Source organism: Bolinopsis microptera, chromosome 9 (genome assembly GCF_026151205.1).
Source record: "Bolinopsis microptera isolate Bmic1 chromosome 9, MBARI_Bmic_1.0, whole genome shotgun sequence".
Lineage (NCBI taxonomy): Eukaryota > Metazoa > Ctenophora > Tentaculata > Lobata > Bolinopsidae > Bolinopsis > Bolinopsis microptera.
Genome location: NC_087080.1, coordinates 8,679,758 through 8,703,300, shown reverse-complemented (window position 1 = coordinate 8,703,300; position 23,543 = coordinate 8,679,758). Strand labels below are relative to the sequence as shown.

The 23,543-nt window shown below is 35.5% G+C and overlaps 2 protein-coding genes across 4 annotated transcripts in view; one reads left to right on the top strand and one right to left on the bottom strand.

The window, feature by feature from the left end:
* Positions 1 to 23,543, bottom strand: part of LOC134820849 (vasculin-like protein 1) — a 632,099-nt gene that overhangs the window by 3,671 nt on the left and 604,885 nt on the right. For 2 of the 3 annotated variants that reach the window (XM_063831486.1, XM_063831485.1), the window contains exons 2-4: positions 3,745 to 3,916; positions 3,515 to 3,593; positions 2,443 to 2,494 (exon numbers count right to left, since the gene is read on the bottom strand). In XM_063831486.1, coding sequence (XP_063687556.1) covers positions 2,443 to 2,494; positions 3,515 to 3,571 — 109 coding nt within the window. In that variant the 5' untranslated portion in view covers positions 3,572 to 3,593; positions 3,745 to 3,916. The remainder of the gene's footprint in view (positions 1 to 2,442; positions 2,495 to 3,514; positions 3,594 to 3,744; positions 3,917 to 23,543) is intronic. The other variant, XM_063831487.1, reaches the window with a different exon arrangement.
* The window catches only part of LOC134820845 (very long chain fatty acid elongase 6-like), a 60,163-nt gene continuing 41,397 nt past the window's right edge, over positions 4,778 to 23,543 (top strand). Inside the window, exon 1 of the mRNA XM_063831478.1 lies at positions 4,778 to 4,807. The gene's annotated coding sequence lies outside the window, so the exon portion shown is untranslated. The remainder of the gene's footprint in view (positions 4,808 to 23,543) is intronic.

Here is a 23,543-nt window from a genome sequence, read left to right as displayed (position 1 = left end):
GAGAGTGTTTTTAAATGGGCCGGATTGATATTAACGTTTAGGTCGTATTTCTAGACACAGAAATATTTGAGCAAATTCCTAAATCATTGATATTCAGAAATAACCCAGATCACGGCCTGATAGTCGTTATGGCATCAACAAACGGGAATATAACGATAATTTAATGATTTCTTTCAAGCTATCACGGACAACTTCAAGAATAACATACTCTAATAGTATGTGAGCTAACAGAGAGTGGCTAACATACTCATCACTACCGTATACAATATCTTAACAGAAGTAGGCTTCAATTATCAGTACATTTATTTGAACAACACCTTGAAAAATCCACACCACTACCATTCATTTATTGATATGTATAGTATAAGGTTACTTTTAATACACCGTTACTTTTGAGTACACAGTTACTTTTGAGTACTTTTGAGTACACAATTGATTTTGAGTACACAGTTACTTTTGAGTACACAATTGATTTTGAGTACACAATTACAGGTCATATTAACTGATAACATGTGGAAATCTAAACTTTCAAAGAACCTTAAGATCTGTTTATCCATTGTGGCTTGCGAATCGGCACTGCTCTACGGATCAGAAACCTGGACACTGACAAAAGCTCAAGAGAAAGGTTTGGACGGGACATACACAAAGATGTTGCCTATGGTGCTGGGTCTCATGGAAGGACAAGGTTAGCAATGTTACTTTTTATGGTAGCCTACCAACTTACCAAGTCTATCAAACAAGTTACGAAGCAGGAGATTAAAAATGGCGGGACTGGGGACACTGCATCAGACATCTTGAGACCTGAGCTACTGGCCAGTGATTTAGTCTTATGGGAGCCTTTGCATGGTAGAGCACAGCAAGGCTGACCGAGACGAAGCTATTTGTCTATGTTACTGAAGGAAGTTGGGACAAACTCTAAAGAGGAACTGCGAACCCTGATGCGGGACAGGGATATAAAGAGGGGGTTATCTGGCGTAGATCAGGCTTATTTCCGACCTAGTATTAGTAGTACAGATCCCGTCTGAGCTGCTCTCCCTAGAATATGGGGGCCACAAGCATTCCAACCAATGACTGAATCGCCACATTGGAGCTAACGTTTCGCACAACAGGGCCTAATAATAGCAATGTGCCCACATGTGTAAAGTTGCTATATATATAGTTCTTGGGAAGATACATAGTTATAGACAAATAGTTCTCAGCAAGTGTTCATAATATTAACAATAAGAGCAAGGCCAGTTTGGAAGGGATATTCGTTGCTCGGACCAAATCAGAACAACGTCGGCCTATAATGATGGTTTTCAGATTTATTTTGACATTTTGAATAGTTGGAACTGCAAGCGTTGCAGAAGATTCACTGTATCTTATCACTGATCTGTGATATAATCTGTCATCCGAATAATGTATTTATTTATTGTTTATAAACAATGAGTCAAGGTGGGGAATTGATTTCAGAAGATCGCAGTTGTTAAATAAAAGGAATGTTACGCCGACACGAGTTGGAACACGGTCTAGAACAATCGAGAAGAAAAATTAATAAAAACAGCTGTGCTAAAGTGTTTACAGTATCGAACAGCTTTGCGGAAATTTTAAATTCATAGCGATCATCTTATTGTCATCTGGTCACTATTTTTTTTGTAATAGCCCGGCAGTTTTAATTTGTAATCAAAACTGTTGCGTTAGTTTCAGGTATCTAGTTTATATTCGATACGATTATTTTAAAATTCAGATGGATCACTAATACTGGGGACTAGAACTCTGAAGAAGCTAAGATTTGTAAAGTTTCGGGTTTAATTTATCCAGATTCCAGGCCAATCTTTGATGTGATAGTTTTAAAGAAACTGTGGAACTTGTTTATTTTACTGATACATTTGGATAAAATACCCTTTACTTGTAGTTGTACTTTGAAATGATTTTCAGCGTTATCTCTTGAGTGGAAACCATTTTTGACGGCTACTTACATTCTCTATTACTTCTAAAATTTATACATCGGTACAAACCACCATATAATTAAAAATGGTATAGTAATTGGTAACCGCAGACTTATTTAACAGAACATCTTTGGAAACGATTCGGTTCCCCTGGGAACATACACCCAATATTCGTGAAAAGAATAAAATAGAACAGAGTGAAACCTTTCAAGATAAACCCTGTGGCCCCCTAAAATAATGATGATGACAGAAATTACATGAACCTTCAGTTATCCTTCCTAATTTACAAAACCTCGCGGGAAAAGTAACGTCCATTAATTTAATTGGTTTTAATAGGCAAATTACAATTGGTAACAAATATTATACATGATTGGTCGGGCTTGCAGACAACTTGGCCTCTGAGATTTAATTACCTAGATAATTAAAAAGCAGTTCAATCAGGGTCTAAAAAAGGTGGGCCTATCTGAAGTCCAGTATATAAATATGAAAATAATAAATAAATAATAAAACGTACCTCCATTAAGAGTAGCAAAGCCAGACTTGCTAGCTCTCTGCCCGTTGAGCTGCTGAAACGAACATCAACATTACCATATATGGTCATAGTGATATAAATAATTCAACATTACCATAGTGATATAAATAATTCAAACCCACACTTTCATAGGAATTCGTAGGTTTAAAACTTTTATAACCTAACCCTTATTGATTATTCCCTTAATCATGACCACAATTCAATCTGTGCTTGCACACTGTCTGCAAACATCAACCCAAACCATAAGTTCAATTTTGGGAGTAGATTACTTTTTTATAGGTTCACCAAGACGAGAGAGAAATAATTCCATCATTCTGGCAACATAACATAAGTAGAGCATTATTAAGAGCACAGATATTAGAGGGGAGGCAATGTTTATCTGACACGTGACAGCCTTCAGTTCAAGGACACAAGATATTGCCAAAAGCGGAAATTGTTGTTCAGTGTTGGAAATGATAAGTCTTAAGTTTTGTAAACATGCCCCTCATAAATTCAAACAGCTGCAAGTTGACTGTGAAAAAGGTGGTGTATGGATATTAGAGCCTGACCGATATCGCATTGGTAAAATCGTACAATGGCGTTATTCTATTACATTGCGATCATCAGTGAATTTGTAGCCAACAGGCAACAATATTAATTGCACTAATAATGCACTTAATTTAAAATTATCATAACTGGTAGAGTCTAATGACAGATAAGATAACAGCGTTATCTTGTATAAGAAAAAAGGTACTCGTTATAAAATCATTTAATTTTCATTGGATTAATAAGTCTATAAATACATGCTATGGTTGTATATTTTGGCTTGACTCCCTAAACATAGTATCTGCTCATGTGATTGGCCAAGAATAATATCAATATTAGTGATATAATTTGAACTGTATCAGATATCATCGATTACATTCTATACTAGGCTTATGATTCGATTACGATGAACTTTAATGAAGTGTATTAATTAAACAATTAAGGTAATCGCCAGATTTGTTACAAATCGACTAAGATATTTAATAAGATTATAAACTGTAAGCATATAATATAATTTACATAAACTAACCTTAGAGTTGTTGAATAACCAGAGTGGTGAGAAGTGATGTGGATTTTGAACAGACATTAAAAGTTGCGATTTACAAAATCTGAAAGAATTTAGTTTAATTTAGCGAAGAAATCAAGCAGAAAAATACATTTTCTTAAAAGTAGTGAAAAGCAAGCAAAACATATTTTACATGAAAGGAATGTTACTGTACAATTTTAAATTCATATTAACAACAAATATCCGAAACTCACCAAATTGAAAGAAGTGTTGTTTTTGTTAGCTTATTTTACATGATCGAGAGAAAAGGTTCACGTAGGATAGATGAATAATGAAGTCTGATGAGAGGGAGGGTTGTTGTGCGAAGTGAAGCTGCTAAATGGCGCTGCCGGTTGAAGCGAAAACCTGGAACTTAGGATGAAACACCTAATATCAGAGGTAAAAATTTTAGCTATTTTACTTTACATTTCAGTAACCATTCGAGTCAAGAATGAATATATTCTAATCATTTCATTTAATGTGCATTATAAGAACAACCAGCCTAGCTGGTGCACAAAATTTACTACGAAAATGTAATGCATGTTTTCAAACATAAAAAACGGGTTTATACTTAAACATTTCAACTGCGATATTGAAGTCCCGGCTGTAGGCACAGGTTACACTAGTATAATAATCAAATGTAAAATTACAAAATTAAAACATGGTTGTAAGTCTTCAATTAAGAATTCATAGTTTTAAAATCTCAATCCTTTGTCTCCACCTGAAGACAGTGACAGAAGCTTTTACATTACCTCCAAAGTTACAAAAGTTTTGTCTTTCTATAAACTTGTTAGCAAATCAGATGCTAGAAGGAAAACTTAACTTTCCTCACATGTAATATGCGTCCAATAAACAATTGCCCAATCAGTCAACTTGTTTCACCTTCAGTAACCATAATAGTAAAATTATTCAAACAATATACACATAATTGTCACAATGACCATATATAAAAACAACCCTTCAAAAGATCAATATATTCCCTATCTCAAATATTGGTAGAATAATTTAGTAACCATAATTGCTGAAATAGCCTGAAGATACACATTACACATGCATGGTTACCTGAATAATTCAAAAGTAAAAATTGCCGAACAAGTTTCCGAAGGAAATAAGGAAAATGTACTTAGGGCTGGTTTAGCGAAACAAGGATTTTAAGTCAAACAAGGATTTTATTTTAAATACCCACAACCAATAGAAAGTAAGTGTAAACGATTACATGTATTACATATTTCTAAGTTTTGATACTTTCAACACTACTATATAACAAATAATTTGAGGACCCCTAGTGGGAATTAACACCTCAATCAAATGTAGCAACCATTACAGGTTGTATGTCGATGTAGATGGTTGTTGCACAATAGTTTATTTAAAGACATCCTAAAGACTATCAGACATCGTTTTTAAGAGCTGTTAACTCCCATCTATCACCTATCACCCATCTATCACCTAAAGAATATCAGACACCACTCATTCCCATTTTCTGAATTGCTGCAAAGGTACTGTAATCAACAACTAAATAATTTTTAGACTCTAATTTTAGACTCTATCCTGAATTCTTTGCATTATTGTGTTTATTTGAACTATGTCCGGTATCCCAATCAGAAATTACAGCCTTCGTGACAGACCTAACAGTGCAAAAGGAAAATGTTCTACCTGTGTATCACTAAGTCTTGAAAACGACAATTTGAGGAGACAAATTGCTCGTCTAACCAAACTTACCCAAGGCTAAGGCCATGACAAAATTGCGGTTCCATTCTCTTGCGGGGACAATGTTCTTATCTCTGAACATGAATCAGAAACTCAAAACTGTGAAGTTAGCAGTGTGACTGAACGTACTTAATAGCAACCCATCTCTTGTGAATTCTTCTGATGTTAACAAACAATCTTCAACCAGTGTTAACGTTGTGGGTAAGTCCATCAATCCATATCATGATTTGAGTCGAGGTGTATTCAGGTTTGTTGATACTCTCAAGTTGGATATGGAAACACAATACACACAAACGTTTAACAATAGGGCTGTAGCATACTATGGGGATTTCCCATATGCCTACAATGGAGGCTTCCGTAGCTGCTTCCGTAGCTGCTGACTCCATTTCTGGAAATGCTACCCTCCATGAATCCCTTCAGGCTATTCAAAATAGCATTCTTAAGAGAGATAAGGTGCACAATGACACTCTCAAATCAATCAGTGGCCAGCTTAACACCCTGACTCTCTCCATTGATCAGTACATGAAACCATCAGATATGTCAACTCCAGATGTACCACGTAACACTGCATTTCCTTCTTTCCCAATAGGCCTTCCTAATATCAATATCGAAAAACCAGATCCTAAGATTGACTTACATACAGTGCAAAATCCTATAGACACCTCCATTGGTCACATTGAGTCATTAACACCAGATTTTGTTGACCAAGAACTTTCGGATAAACTCACTGAATACCTTGACACATTCAGTGAACAGTTTGATGCAAACTCAGAGAGAGGACATGGTGTCATAAGCTTTGGGGATGAATACAACTATCCAGGAGCCAAAGCTGCAAAACCTATATCCAAAAACATCCCTGAACCCCTAACTGAACTTGTTTCGCTCATCCAGGCCAAATTCCCTGAAAGTGTCATTAATCAGTGTTTAGTGAATCGCTACCTTGACGAGAAATCAAAGCTGCCGAAGCATTCGGACAACGAAGCCTCACTAATGTTTGATAGTAACATCTTCACTATATCACTAGGCAGTACCTGTGATGTTCTATTCAGTAAAATCGAAGGATCTGAAACCAAAACTGTATCGGCTACTGGAAAAAGTCTATATGTTATGAGTAAGCAATCTCAGTCTGTTTGGCAACATCAAATAGATCAATCTCCAACCACACGTGAGAAAAGATATAGTGTTACATTTCGTTATGTTACATCTAACAACGAAAATGCAACAATAATACTAGGAGACTCCAACACCAGATTCTTGAAATTCGGTAGTGGGAAAGGACGTTTTGGTCAAAGAATGCCAGGGAAAAGGGTAGAATGTTTTACTATTGATATGATTAACCCAAGTTTGTGTGAAGGTTACAGAAATATTTTTATTCATTGTGGAGTAAATGATATTAAGAAACGGAGCTCAAATATTGAGCAGTGTGCCAGTGATCTCAAGGTAAAACTTGATGATATATGTCGTAAATGTCCATACTCCAAGGTTACCGTTTCGCCAGTACTACCCACTAAGTTTGGCTGGTTGAACGAGAAAGCATTATATTTTAACAAACTTATATTTCAATATGTTGACATGAACCCAAGGGTGGGAACTCTAGATTTTAATGAATTTGTCGATAAAGATGGTAAACTAGCTGACCAGTTCGGTCGTTTCAAGGATAAAAGTGATGCCATCCATCTTGGGTCTACTGGTATCTTTAAGTTGTCTAGGCTAATAGTGGATAAAATACAGCGCAATCCAATAGATGGGCGCCAATTTAGTGATATTGCTAGGAGTAAAGTTGGGATGTTCAATTCACGTGTTCAAAGAGCTCCGAAACCATGAATAGAACAAATATATGTGAGAACTGTATCTGCTGCAGCAAACCTATTCGTGCTGGACACCCATTTATAAATTGCAATAAGTGTGATTGCATCATTCACAAGAGATGTAAAACACAGGAAAACATTGCCACTTTTAGAGAAAAAACTTACTGCTCAAATTGTATTCAAAATCATGATATAATTCGTTATAATCCATTCTATCAAGCACCTCACTTTTCAAACAACGAACTACTTGACAATGAACCTCACGACTATATAGACTCAATAGGTACAATCTCAAAAACTCTTGAGAACTGTCAATCATATTCTACTAAAAACTTCAACAACCTCATAAAGCAGATTCCTCAAACAACATCAAAGCGCATTTTCTCACACTACTTTCGAAATATTGATGGAAATGGTACTAACTTTGACAAATTGGCCTTAGAATTAGCCTGCATAGACCACAAATTTTCTGTGATAGGTTTAGCAGAAACAAACATTGATCCCTGTAATAGTCAGCTGTACCAAATTAAAGACTATACTTCATGTTACCAAAAACGCTTCGTTTCTAATAAGACACAACAGGTAAAAAGTAAAGGAAGTGGAGTTTCTCTCTACATTCACAACTCCTTTAACTTTAGTGTGATTGAAAAGTTATCTGTTTGTACAGAGCAATTTGAGTCCCTATTCGTAACAATAAGTAATGCTCCAGAACCAGTAACAGTTGGAGTTGTATACCGCTCACCAAGCAATCCACTTGCTAACTTCAATGCACAGTATAAAGAAGTTCTTACTGCACTGAAAGGACATAAAGCATACATATTAGGGGACTTCAATGTTAACATAACCAATTTATCAGGCCCAGATGAAGATATATTCGAAGAAGTTATTTATAGTCACGGGTTCACGCCCACAATATCCATTCCCACACACCAAATGCCCCACTGCTCAAAAACGTGCATTGATAACATACACACTAATGACATTCACTCATCAACTATATCTGGAGTAATTCAGGATAGTGCTTCACATCACCAGCCCATTTTCTGCCTTCAAGTAATGAATTCTGATACTAGTTCGGAACAGAATAAATCACCTGAAAAAACAACCATTTATTATAACTATAGTAATGCAAACCTTGATAAGCTCTGTGAAGAAATTGAAAACGACATAGATACATTCTACCACAGATGTGACTCTTTTGAATCCTTCATGGATCTGTTTCAAGAAAAGATAGATATACAGGGTGAGTTGAAAATAGTGTGTGGAAAGTAAATGGCTCTAATTTTTTTGACAAATGAAATTTCCACTTAATTTTTGCATATTTAGGTAATGAAAATATATACTTTTTATGATAATACAATTAAAATACTTAATAATTAATAATTTGCTCAACCCATCGTCCTTTATTAGCTAGGACATATTGATAACGTGTAAGACAATTGTCTATAGCCGACTTGACTGTATTATGGGGGCAGGGGGGTCTTCATGGAAATTTTCTCCAAATCGACTTTTTAGTTAGTTGTTTCTGATAGAAGGGAGTAATACCTATCAGATGCTTTTGATGCCGTGGAAAAATATCGTTCCTAGCCGAAATTATTGCCGGTCAAAGGTCAGCGCATGTGTGGTAATTGTATTGCGCGAGCGATTTTTGATCGCGTGCCCTGAAAATCGAGTCTAAAAATCTATTTTCTCCTACATTTTTTGAGTAATCACCCTGAAACTTTCAGTATATGTTCTAAGGATCATTTAGAAGAGATGAGCCAGACAGAATTTTTAGATAGGCCTTCAAAAAATTTTATTCGATTTTGAAAATCTTGGACCTTGTTTTTTGATGATTTTTTGAGATCAACGACTTTCAAAATCGAATAAAAATTTTCAAAATGCATATCTCAAAATTTTGTCTGGCTCATCTCTTTTAAATGATCCCTAGAACATACCCTGAAAGTTTCAGGGTGATTGCTTTAAAAATGTAGGAGAATATAGATTTTTAGACTCGATTTCCAGGGCACACGATTTGAGAACCCCATTAGGACGAATTTAAGATTTTTTGGAAAACTGCCAAAAATCAACCAAATTATGAATTAGAATCAAATGAGAGGCAAGAATGAAATATGTTAAGTTTATGAACTGATAGCAATTCACCTTTCAAAATTTGCTCCTTCATAAAAAAATTATCGATTTTTACTTTCCACACACTATTTTCAACTCACCCTGTATCTTGCAAATTGGCTTCACCAAAAACCACCAAACGAAATAATATAACAAATCCATGGATCACAAACGGCCTTATCAACTCTGTGGAGAAAAAAGCCAGACTTTATTTTGAATGGAAAAAAACAAAAACATTGTTAATTCCAGATGGGGATCTGGAAAAACATAATGTTTACAAGGACTACTCAAAATATCTTAAAATTGCCACAAAAACTGCCAAAACCAGGTATTATGCTGAAAAGTTTGAGAAAAATAGCCATAACTCCAAAAAAAACCTGGCAAATAATTAACGAGCTTCGTGGCAAAAAGAAGAATCAGCTAAAAGATGACTTCATTATAGATGGAACTAGAGTAATTTGTAGGCGGACAATTGCAAACAAATTCAATAGTTACTTTACATCTTTAGCTAGTAATTTAAATGAGAAGGTTTTGTCCGAGAACCAACTGTCTATCCAACCAATGCAATCATTTGTTGAGTTTATGTCGAAATCAGTCAACAGTTCAATACATCTAGAAGAAACTCATCCTGAGGAGATTCTTGAAATAATTCAAGAATTCGTTAACGGAAAAGCCAGTGATATACCAATAGCAGTTATCAAGAAACCGGCTCATCTCTTATCCAACATATTAGCAAATTTGTATAATACATGTATTCAAAAAGGCACGTTCCCATCCATATTCAAAATAGGCAAAGTAACTCCTATCCATAAAAAAGATATAATAAAGAAAATATTGAAAATTATAGACCTGTGTCAATATTGCCAATCTTTGGTAAAATATTTGAAAAAATAATATACAAACGGCTTTATACCTTTTTCACTGCTAATGACATTCTCAGTAATGAACAATTTGGTTTTCGAAAAGGCCACTCAACCTCACATGCACTCCACAAATCAGTTGATTCAATCACAACATCAACATCCAGTGGTAATCATGTTCTAGGAATCTTTATTGACCTAAGCAAAGCTTTTGATACTCTTGACCATGGCATCCTCCTGAGGAAACTGGAAAATTATGGGGTTAGAGGTCTAGCTCTAGGACTTCTAAAAAGCTATTTATCCGATAGATCACAGTATGTTTCATTTCTCAACACTACATCAGAGACTATGAATGTAAAATATGGAGTTCCCCAAGGTTCCATACTAGGCCCTCTACTTTTCTTATTATATATGAACGACATAATAAACTGTTACAAAGGCGATGAATGCAAATTTGTGCTCTATGCTGATGACACAAATATATTTATCACTGGACCGTCCAAAGAAGCAACATACTTGAAGGCCAATAAAGTTCTTGATTTCGTATGCAAATTCATGAGAAGTAATCTCTTACATATAAATATGTCTAAATGCTGCTACATACAGTTTCTACCTGCATACGAATCTGATGAAACCTGCGCCAGGGTTAGGCCATATGCCAATGAATATGACAAATCACAAGGAATATTTATAAATGGACACAAAATTGTCAAGGTTAGCAACACCAAATTTCTTGGAGTAGTAATTGATGAAAAACTTAGCTGGGGCCCACATATAGAATATCTAAGAAAAAAAATTAGATCCACTACAGGAGCACTTAACAGGATTAAACATTCAGTTCCAGGGGAACACCACCAAAAAATATACTCTGCATTATTGGAATCACATCTTGCTTACGGAATAAGTGTTTGGGGCTCAGCCCTCAAAGACCAACCAAACGATAAGCTGTTCATAACTCAGAAACGTTGTATAAGAATCCTTTTTGGAGACTTAAATGCATACCTCGACAAACATGCCACTTGTGCACGAGCCAGACCCTATACAAAACAGAGGTTAGGAGCTGCTTTTTTCGAAAAAGAGCACACCAAGCCTATTTTTAATCGACTAAAATTGCTTACTGTTCAAAACTTGTACAAATACCACTGTATATCTGAGATATTTCGAATTATGAAATTTCGCACTCCATACTCGTTGTATTGTACTATAGACTCATCAAAACGTGATACAAGCAATGTCATAATCCTCCCAAGAAAAACCAACACTTTTCTTTATATAGCCTCCAAATTGTGGAATAGCATACATAAACGGATTCTAAATGAGAATGGGGAAATCCTCACTACCTCTGTATCTTTGGTTAAATTACGCTGTAAAAGTATCATCCTGGGATTCCAATCCATCAACAATAATAACACCTGGACTAACCACAACTTTCACATCGCCCCTCACTCAGTCACAGACCAAACCATTTCATCACTCACTCACCAAATTGCCGACCCAATATCTACTGAAGTGGCGAAAATTTTCTAGACAAATGATATTTCGATATTATTGCTGCAGCAGACACAAATACCAACATTATTATATTCCCAAACGTTTGAACCTTTAAATTAACTAGGAAAGTCAATCCTCAACTTGACTTTTACTGTTTTAAACAGATATGATGATAATAACTTAACTTATTATTATTATTATTATTTTTTTTACATACTTCTTCTTAGTGTGGTGACTTGGGGTCCATAAATATAACAATACAAGCTGATAAACCAAAAAGAACAACTGGGGTAGGTAGGTAGCCCTGGTGGGTGCGTAAACTTTACGGTCTGCTCTCTCCAAGATCAGCCTGCTTCTCCATTTTACCGTGAAGCCTAATTTCTAGTTTTTATAAAATATACAATGCAAGTGCAGGTTTACTAATCTTAATCTACTTAACAACTCAATAGCCCAAGTCACCATACCCGTAGTATATTCCATGGTAATAGAAGAGCTTTAAAGTTTTTCAAATTGTTGCTATAATTGATTTAAATAAAAATTTGTTGTTTTCTTGAAAAAATTTGTTGTTTTCTTGCTTCCATAACACAAGGCCGTTAAATGACAATCCCTTATTAAAGTCTATTTTAGAACGTTTACGCTCACAGTTCCCAAGTCTGATATTTAACAGCGCCATGATCACTAAGTATGAAAATGGTAAGCAAGGAATACCATTCCATTCAGATGATGAGAGGTCCATATCACCAGGCTCCATGATTTCCACCATATCGTTAGGAGCAACAAGAGTCCTCAGTTTTAGGTCTAAAAGCAAAGTCCACGTTGCCAATCTTACTCTCTCCCATGGCGACATAATGATTATGACCAGAAAATCTCAGGACAGCTTTGAACACAGCCTTATTCAGGACCATACTAATGACATGAGAATTAGCATTACTCTGCGCCAGATTGATGGCAGTGCAACCTTGTCTGCTCCACCCGATACCTCAAGTAAGCCTTTCGTTACTGTAGGAGAAACTGAACCCTCAATCAAAGGGAAATCATCACCCAACAAAATCACTCATAAGAGCACCGTATCCCCTGCTTCAGTCAAAAGCAAATCCCTTGCTGTGTATGTTAGCTCAAGCATGTTCTCCAAGTTAGATGCTACAAAACTATCCTCTGCTCATCAAGAAGCACATGTATTTCACTATCCTGGTGGCATTGCAAACGGTATCAATGAACGCTTCCACTCAGATGAAAGAAAGAGGTCAATTGATGCAAATAATGTGAAGACCATCGTACTCATGTGTGGAACTAATGATGTGGACTTAATCCTAGAGAGTCCTCGACACATGAGGAATAGATTATTGTCACCCGATGAGTTCACAGGAAAAGCAAAGGCCCTTGATAACACCAATCGCTCTATTGATAATCTGATCCAGTCACTTCACTCGTGGGCTCCAGCTGCAAAAATTAAGATCATAAACATTTTACCAAGAGAAAGTTTTGCTAGAAATAAAGTGATAAATGACATCAATATCTTTTTATCTAAGATTCCTTCCAAATACTCGTTTGTTAGCTTTATACCCACAGAGATGAATCGATTTTTGTTTAGTGATAGATCTGGATTTAGGAAATCATCTTGTTTTAGTAGATTTGGGGAAGACAATGTGCATCTAAACAGCGATGGTATCTTTAAACTAGCAAAGCACATCAAGTACCATGCTCACCATTGAAATCGACATGACATTTCCACCTGAATATTTATTTTGATTTCAAGTTTAAAACTTTTCTATTGAAAATATTTACAGGCGGATAATTTTCACCTGATTTTAGTTTAATCAGACACAACGACTAACACATTTTGTGAAATGACAAATATTCACAACTCAGCTGACAAATTTCATAACCTTTGCATTGGTCACTGTAACATTCAAGGTGGTCTCCTAAATTTAGCTAAAAGTAATGAACTTACTCAACTCATTCGAGATCATAAGCTAGACATACTTTCCCTAAATGAGATGAATCTTAATGATACTATTGACACAGACACCATAAATATTCCTTCCTCCTTCAACATTATGCGATGCGACAGGCCAAACAGTTCTAGGGGTGGTTGTGGCTTAATGATAAACAAAAAACTAGCTTACACAGAATTAGTTATGGATAGTAAGCTTGATAACATTGAAGCATTATGGGTGAAGCTTAAGAATAGCAAGATCAATGTTTGCTGCTTCTATCGCTCTGGAAATTATTGCAGTGTTGATAACTTTATTGAGTACATTCATTTTTGCATGAAAAAATTGAACGGGAAAAAGGTTATCTGGATTGGGGATATAAACATTGACCAGAATAATATCTCATCAACCCAGTACAAAAAATTAGATATGACCTTGAGATGTTACAATCTAGTTCAAACCATTCAAGGGATAACTAGAGTTGCTAAACGTGGAGACAATTTTACCCAGACTACTATTGATGTAATATTCACTAACTGTTATGCAGATTTTGTTCAATCTTCTGTTCTTGATGAACGTATTGGGGATCATCAAGCTAAAATTATGTGTGAGATAGATTGTAAAGTACCTATAGCTCCTAAATTTGAAAAGGTTGAAATTAGAAATCATTGTAAACGTAATGTTAAACAATTCTTAGACTATCTAGATACCTGTTCTGATTACAGTCCACTATTGGAAAGTACAGATGTTGAAGCTATCACTGCTGGCCTTTGTCATCATATTGAACAGGCATATGCAACCTTCTTCCCTTGCAAGACCATAGAAAGGCATGAAAAGTTCATACATAAACCTTCTACTGAACTTTTAAATGCCATTAATCATACACATTTTCTTCTAAAGAAATTCCGTAAAAAGAAGGATAAGAGAGACAATGGAAATTGCAATAAATGTGGTATATGTAGCAAATGTATAAAGTGTAATGAGGCCTGGGATTGCTACAAGATTCAGAGAAATATTAGAAATAAATTAGCTAAAACCTGCAAAAAGGCTAATGTAATCGATGATCTACAAGTTAAAATTGCCAAGAATGATCTTAAAGGGGTATGGAAAACTATCAAACTGGCATCAAATATGACCCCTGGTACAACTAATTGTCAAACTATCAATGAGAATGATCCTGAGCTATTTAACTTTCATTTTGCAAATGTTGGATCAAGATTACAAAATCAGGCCCCCAGTATTGAAAGAGTTAGTTTTACTGATTTTTTACCTCCTAGAACTTCTAACATCTCATTTGATAGATTCCAAGAAATAAATGAAACTGATATCCTAATGTATGTCGAAACGCTCAAGAATGACAAGGCCTCATATGACGATGTGCCTCTATTTTTACTTAAGCAAGCTGTACCACACATAGTTGAGCCACTGACCCATATTGTCAATTTGAGCCTTAATACAGGTGTTGTACCAACCCTTTGTAAAAAAGCTAGAGTAACTCCCATCCATAAGGCAGGAATGAAAGATGATCCTAATAATTACAGGCCAATATCCATCCTTCCACTTGTAGGAAAACTTATAGAATACTTTGTCGGCAAGCAACTCACTGATTACATGGAAGAGAACAAACTTTTCATCCGGCATCAATATGGCTTTCGGAAAAATCACTCCACAACTTATTTGATGTACGATCTGATGGACGAAATATATATGAGTAAATCTAAGTCTTATAAACCAGGAATCATCTTTCTTGATCTTAAGAAGGCCTTTGACACAGTGAATCATGAAATATTGCTTCAAAAATTGGCATATTATGGAATTGGTGGCATTGCTTTAACCTGGTTTAAGAACTTCTTATCTTGTAGATATCAATGCACTAGGATCAATGGCAAACTAAGTTCATTTTTAGAAGTTCTGAGTGGTGTACCACAAGGAAGCATCATTGGGCCTATATTATTTAGTATCTTCATAAATGACATCATTTATGCCTGTAACCTATCTAAGCCCTTTCTATTTGCAGATGATGGTGCACTATTCTTTGATCAAACCTGCAGAAGCACATTTATAAACATGAAAATAGAACTTATGACAATCTTTAAATGGCTCAGTGTAAATAAATTATCACTCAATGAAAAGAAGACTGAATTCCTATTGTTTGATTCTGTTGATCAACATGATGAATTAACCATTGAATGTAATGAAGTAACTTTCACAATCAAGGAGTGCAAAGAGACAAAATATCTTGGCCTCATTCTAGATAGTAAATTAAACTTCAAAAGCCATGTAGATTATATTATTAGGAAGGTCATGAAGAGAATTGGTGCCATGTATAGAAGTAAAGCACTGCTACCCATTAAATATAGGAAAATGTTTGCCAATGCACTCATGTTGCCACAATTCGATTATTTAGACACGATTTATTGTAGAGCTGGCAAGACAAAACTTGCTGAACTTGACACTCTGTACAAAAAGGTAGCCAAAATAGCTCTCAACGTTCCACAAACAGAGAGCAGCCTTAATGTTTATAGAGACATGAAATGGTTACCACTCCATCTTAGACGACAACTCCATCTGTCAAATTATATGTTTAGAATCATCCATGACAATTGTCCTACAAACTTTATGAACAAATTTAGTTACATATCAGGAGGTAGTAGGAGCGGCGAAAGCTGCAACCTATATGTTAATAGATCAACATCACATAAAAACTTTCAATACTTGGGGGCAAAATGTTGGAATAATGTTCCAACAGATCTACGAAATCTGCCCGATGTTAAAAGCTTTAGTGATTCGTATAAGAAACAGCTACTCTCATCTATAACAACAGACCCTAATTATACCGTCGACAATTCATATGACAAATTTTACACTGCAATCATAGTCGACGATAACTAAGCATCTTCTAATTCTTTTAAATCTGAGGCATATATAATTGATGTATCGAAAGGATTTTCCCTTTTTTACCACCTTACCATTTTGATTGATTTTGCACATGACTGACATGTTTTAACTGGAGAAAGGGTTCGCACAGTGGTAGTTTTATAAACAACTTTTAATTTATTGACCTATTATACCTAGTGGTAGTTTTATAGACCACATTTAATTTATCTACTTCTTATACTTAGTATTTATTTTTGGTGACTGTATCACCCAGTTTTAACATTTGATAATTGTACAGTTTATTGACGACACATTGACTGAATGTTATTTTATATTCTAATTTGTATTCTAGATATTTTATTTATTTTTCAACAGACGACAACTTCCTGTTTTTTCTTCTATATTAGTTACTCATATCTCTTTTACAGACTTTTTTACAAGGACATTGACAGATGATACTCACATTAGGCATTCATAATTGCATCTAAATTATTTCACTTGCATTAGGTTTAGAAATTTATTCTCTGGTTAACAGATTTCAAATGTTTAATTAATTTGTAGTATGACAGTAAGGTATATAAGAAGTTATTTAATTTTGCTTGGGCTATTATATTGACTATTGAGGTTTAATGATGATATGGAATTTGAATTCTATATAAATTTACACTATGTGGTTGGGGCATTTTGCATAGTAAATATGGTTACTACTCCTATATATCATATTATTTGATTGGTATTCGATTTCTGATTATTTCTCTAGGAATATGAATATTATATCTCAATTTGGCTTTAGGTAGGGTGCCCCGCTAAAAGAACTGGATTCTTCCAGGAAGCATCCCGTGCACAGACCTTGGTCTACATATATATTAAATCATTAACCATTCATTCTGTATGTGCACGAAAATTTATTTCAAAAAAAAAAAAAAAAAAAAGAAGTTATTTAATTTTGCTTGGGCCTTTATATTGACTATTGAGGTTTAATGATGATATGGAATTTGAATTCTATATAAATTTACACTATGTGGTTGGGGCATTTTGCATAGTAAATATGGTTACTACTCCTATATATCATATTATTTGATTGGTATTCGATTTCTGATTATTTCTCTAGGAATATGATTATTATATCTCAATTTGGCTTTAGGTAGGGTAATAATAATAATAGGATTATGGCCACATAGCCATCTCGACAAAACTTGAAACCCAACTGCACTCTACGCTATTGCAGTTCGCACAATATTTTCAAAAAGAAAAATGTTCCTATCCGGAACATGTAATGATTAATTATTTTAAGGACGTTAACATGTAGTTCTGAATTTAACAATCAAGATACATTGATTCCTCGGTATTTAGCAATCAATGGGTTATTAGACATGAAATATGCATATGAATCATGCTCACATGTATTTATTTTTGACATCAAGGTTTCGCTGAGATCCCAGAAGTGACCCTTTGACGATGCTCCACTCGCTATCAGTTCATTTTTATAACATTGAAGTCGAGCTTTGAATGCGTCTACTGAACTGGCTTCTTTAACCGAACTTGGTACTTTGTTCCAGTAATTGGCAACCCGGTTACTGAGGACCTGATTTCCTCTTTTATCTTTTAGGATCTTGGTACCGCTACGTGATATCCTGAAAAGATCTTGTCCATAGTCCACTTTACCCGTCGTTATTTTAAAGGTTTCAATAAGATCACCCCTCATACGGCGCTCCAGGGTGCCCCGCTAAAAGAACTGGATTCTTCCAGGAAGCATCCCGTGCACAGACCTTGGTCTACATATATATTAAATTATTAACCATTCATTCTGTATGTGCACGAAAATTTATTTCAATCAAAGTGTTTTTATAAGCAACACTGCCAAGTTCTATAGCAGGCTTGGATTGTCACTTCCACCACCTTGCTAATCCAAACACCTCAGTTCAGTTACTAAGGACAGTACCGTTTAAGTGGACCCCAAGACAAGAGGTTTTAGTGTCTTACTGTAAATTACTCTTAGGGATGAATAATTTAATTGGTCACAGTCACTGCCACATGCCATGGAGCGTTACGTTCATGATTAGAAATAAAATTTTACAACACGAATGAATATTCAGTGATTTAGACATGTAAAATGGTGTGTCTTCGGTGTTGCAGGATGATTCCTGTAAACATAGAGTATTTCAGGATTTAGTGTGAACGTACGCACCATTTAATCACATGTCGAAATGCAAAGCAAAGATGGAGGAAATTGAAAATTGTCTGCTGGAAGAGGCTTGATGCTGCACAAGGCGAACAGTGCGGATTGGATTATCTTTTCAGCCACCAAGTTCGCAGAACATCATTTCTAAGATAAAATTGAAACAGATTTAAGAATTGTGATGCAGTGGTGGACACTTATGGTTTGTAATCACAAATCCAACGAGTATTAGTTGGTTTATGGTCAGCCAACATAATAAGTAACCAAACCACGAATCAGCATGGTTATTGGAAGATAGACCAAGAGTATTTTTGAGATTACATGCCACCTCAAGATGGTTAAAATTTAAGACTAATTGATTCATAAAGTGCTTCAAAAATTAAATGGTTGCTTCAACAACTCGCAACCAGAGGGCTAGAAATTCGAGTACTCGCGTTAGTGCCGAAAATCCCAGGGGTGCACTACTTGGAACTTCATAATTATTGTAAACTTCTGAGGGAAACACCGTCAACAGAAGAATTCTTGTGAAAAATGTCTTTCAAAATAAAAATGTCATTATCAATTATATTGTTTTAGTAAGTTGCTGGTTATTACGTGATAGTCGAGTGACAAGTAATTAATCACCATTCATTTTATTCATGGAAAGTTTCGATCCATCATACCCTCTTAGGGCTATTACAGAAATTTATTATTATTATATCACAGTAAATTCCCTTTAGTAGAGGCTCTTACGGGCAAAAAGGCGTGTTTTCTGCTATGAGTTTAGAGACCTAACCGCTAATTGGACACAATAGTATGATGTCTAAAAATCGATAATATGTTAAGAAGTATAGATTTGGCCTTATTAGTCACGTGCTATACCAATGCGCGTTTTAAACTTTGACAGTCTATTACTCTAAGGCAAATAGAGTAATTATATTCATATTTTGTCAGCAATAAGATCCCATCATTTTCTATTTGGTGTGAAAATATGAGCTAGAACGGACATAATCTCGCTGAGTTATAGCTGTTTGAAATTTATGATGAACGCGTGGGTGCCAATTGATAACAACTAAATGCTTTTGCGCGTAGTGCGCGTCGAAAATTTGGCAAAAACGCTTGCGGAGTGACAATATTCAAACTTCGATAAAGTATATGAAGTGGGTACTTCTCAGAAAGGAAAAATTTAGGCAAACACGATGTGACTATTTTTGAGTTGATTTAATACAACTGCAAAAAATTATTCAAACTTCAAGCAAAAAAGTCAAAATTTTTACCACTTTTTTGGATTTTTACCCCAGAACAAATAGAGGGATTTGTTTTAATTTTATACCATCTTGTGCGGCTGTCTTTTAGCTATCTCCATGCAAGTTTTGATGACATGCCAACAAAATTAACTTGCTCAAAATATCAAAAAACATGGTTTTTTGGCCTATTTTTGGCCCAAAAATCGGTTTTTTTGCGATTTTAACCAAGGAAAATCAGTCCAATCATCTTGAAACTACTTTTAATCGATTCTACGGTCAAAAATACGTCTAGTAAGGTGTATCTGGGGTCCCTAGCGTATCGAGCAGACAATGCCCGTAAGAGCCTCTACTACTTGAAATGTTTAAAATAATCAAACTTCACACTCCAATACCGATGTACAATTTATTTCAAAAGTCACCCCGACGTGATAACTACTTTATTAACCCCGCTGCAACCAATTTTTTTGTATATAAAACCTCGAATATGTGGAATAAATTCCTTAAACCTTCTAGTAAGATTGACTTCTCGTCCCCAATTGCACTTGTTAAAGGTCGCATTAAAACTATGCTACTCAATGCTCAAAAAGCTGGAAACACTGATGAATGGTCAGAACTCAACTTTGATGGAAATGACATGTGCCTATAATTAAGAACACACAAACTAGTCCGTATAGATTTCATACTACACACACAAAATAACACACACAATACACACCACAGTCAAACATAGAAACTATATATTCACGCATATAACACAAAACACGGATCAGCTCATCCGCTTTACACTAGTGTTTGGACTTGTCTGGAGTGTTCGTCTGGAACGTGGGACGGACTCACAAATATATTGTGTAAACGTAGCGCGCGAAACTTAAATATTGTATAACTCTATCATTTCATTACCCAGCGTGATTTACCGCGCCAGATCGAATAATGAAATGAAGCCGCGCTATATCCGTGAACCTACAGTGACTTATATTTTATATTTTGTATCTCTTACTACGTAACGCGAAATTAAGTTGTATCACACTCCCGGTTTTGGACCCCAATGTTAACCTTGCAGCAACTGTGTCAGCCCAATATACTCTAGAAGTATGATCACACTTATTTTAATGAACAAAAGACCCATAATTAATATAATCAGATACTCGTCAACAGCAGCAGTTTCCTTACGTGTGATGTGTTGTCCTTCTCCTTTCTGTGTCCCCGTCGTTTTGTTTTGTGAAATGTATTGTAGTAGTGTTTTAATATTTAAATCGAACGCAACTCAATAGTCAATAGTTAATAATAACAAACACAAATACTATTTTAAATAATTGATTAATATCGATTTATATACGAACCAAACATTAATTAATCTTTAATAACCTTTTATATGTGTTAAACGATCCAGGGCATATCTAAAATTCGATAATGAACTTCATATATTATTAGTGCCGCGTGCTGATAAATATTCTGGGAATCAATCCACCCAATCGTGGCGATAACATATTTTTGTGCTTGGCCGGTTTTAGGTTTGAGTTTGTGCTCCAAAAGTGGTAAATCGGGTGCTAGTAAAGCTCTTGCAGGCAACTGGCTCCTTTTGCCAACTGCTTTTGGTTTAAGCGCTGACTCACATTTGGAACTGGCACTGGTATAATTGTAATATCCTACGAAGTCAGCATGCTATATTATATTATTTTGCAAAACTCGTTTAATATCTTGACAATATTTAAAGTTTATGGTTTTAGGTTTAGACGCGGCGCACGCGCCGCTTATATGTTATAGCTCATTCAGCTTCTGTTTTCAGCGCTGTGTTGCTACACACTGTATAGCATGTGGGTCAAGCGCGGTGCCGCGCCTAAACAGCAAAAGAGTTATTTATTTTAAAATTTATTTTTGTATCTCAAAAATGATGTAAAGTTTTTAATATGACAAAGAATTAAAGCTATTTCCGTACAGCCTAAGTGCTAAGCATGCTCGTTAGAAAAACTATGAACAATGAACATAACATGCTAGCTTTCTTTATTTTGTAAGTCGCGTCGGCTGACATCTTGGGTTGTACTGGATGTAACAAGTTTATTATCGGATGTCTACTTATATTTATTATGATATCATTATTCATTGTAATGGCAATAAAATTTAAATTTTGTTTAAAAAAAACAAAAAAAAAAAAACTTTACAATGTAAACTTTTTTCAAATTTATTTTTGTTCTGTACGGCACTCAGCCTAGTATTGTAGCGTGTCATTTCGCCTGCATATTTTTTAATCGGTGTTATTGAACAGTGTGTTTGTGAACATTGCATTAAGCCTGGCAAGGAAACCCCCAGGTAATCTTTTTGTCACATTCTTGAAGTTCTATTTACATAACTTTTTGTACTAAAATCAAATCAATTATTAACAATCTTGCTAGTCTCTCGCTTGGTTCCCTATCCAAAAAAATAGAAAAGATTTTTTTTCTTAATCATTGTGCAACACGCAAACGACCTGTCAGAATGTCAAATAGCTCACGAGCTTAATGGTTTATATTCGTAAAATATTTGTTTCATATAGACCGTCGACGAGTCCAACTCGGCGCGCGTTTTGGTAGCACTTGCCCGAGACAAGTACTACGAAGTAGCGCGCGCGCCGGGCTAGTTCATTAACAATGAACAACAAATGATACCCGTCTAAATTTCTTCGGGTCAGTTCTTTCCTCTGCATTTACTTAATTCTGTTTTGTTTGCCCCAACTACAAAGTAAAATACAATTTTTAAGTAAAATACAATTTTTATTTTCCACAGAACACAAAAGAATCAATACATATTGAATTATAAATATCCGATAAATCCATTAATAATCATTAAAAGTTGCTTTGTCATTTGTAAAATCAAAAACGAAAAGCCGTACGCTGAATGCGCGCGGCATTTTTTGCAGCTGCCTAGCTTGTAGCCGCTAACATCAAAGCCGCCGCGCGCGCCTAGTGCTGGGGTGCATTCTCATTGACGATTAAACTTGGTCAAAGATATTCATATACAATTCCTAAATTAAATCAATAATCATGTTAATATGAGTATTTAACACTACTCGACAACAAATATTTGCCGGCCCATCGACGCGGATTCAGTCACCGAAACACATATATTTTAAACTCTTAGATCAATACTTGTAGTTTATAACCTACCAGGACGCGCGCCGAGTTGGACTCGTCGACGGTCCTAATATTTAAAACAAATGTTTTACGAGTATCACCCGTTAAGGGCCAGCTCTGGTTAAAACAAATCTCGATGCGAAGCAAGTTGTCATACGTTGTATGACCCGCCGCGCACGAGTGCGCGGCTCCCCTGTATCGTCAGGGCGATACTCGTCTAACAAAACCATAGTGAAACGGCCGTGGGGGTCACGATGTGATACAAGAAGCAAGAATGCTAGTTTGCGCGGCGTGTCGAAGCGGCGAAGTCCTCTAATACCAACAATTGCATTTGCAATTTGATAAATTATTAATATTGGTGGGGAACTATTTTTACATTTTCTCATTTACAGTATGAGAATATTTTTAGAAACATGTGATGATGTGAAATCATAAATTTAACTTATATTAATTTTTAAAATTTTTTCTTAATATAATCGTGTGGATTGTAGATCGTGTCTCTGAGATGATAGGTGACCACAGAAAAGAAGCCAAGAGCCAAGTCAACAATCATATCAGAACACAATTCAGATTTGATCTGTTAAGAAGTACACTCAGTACACTAGTTCACATAGCCATGTGTATACGCGTACTGCGTGACGCGCTTGTTTCACAAGTAGAATATATACTTTGCCGCCTTCGGCGGTCGCGCGCTACTGCAAGCGAGAGGGCTCTGG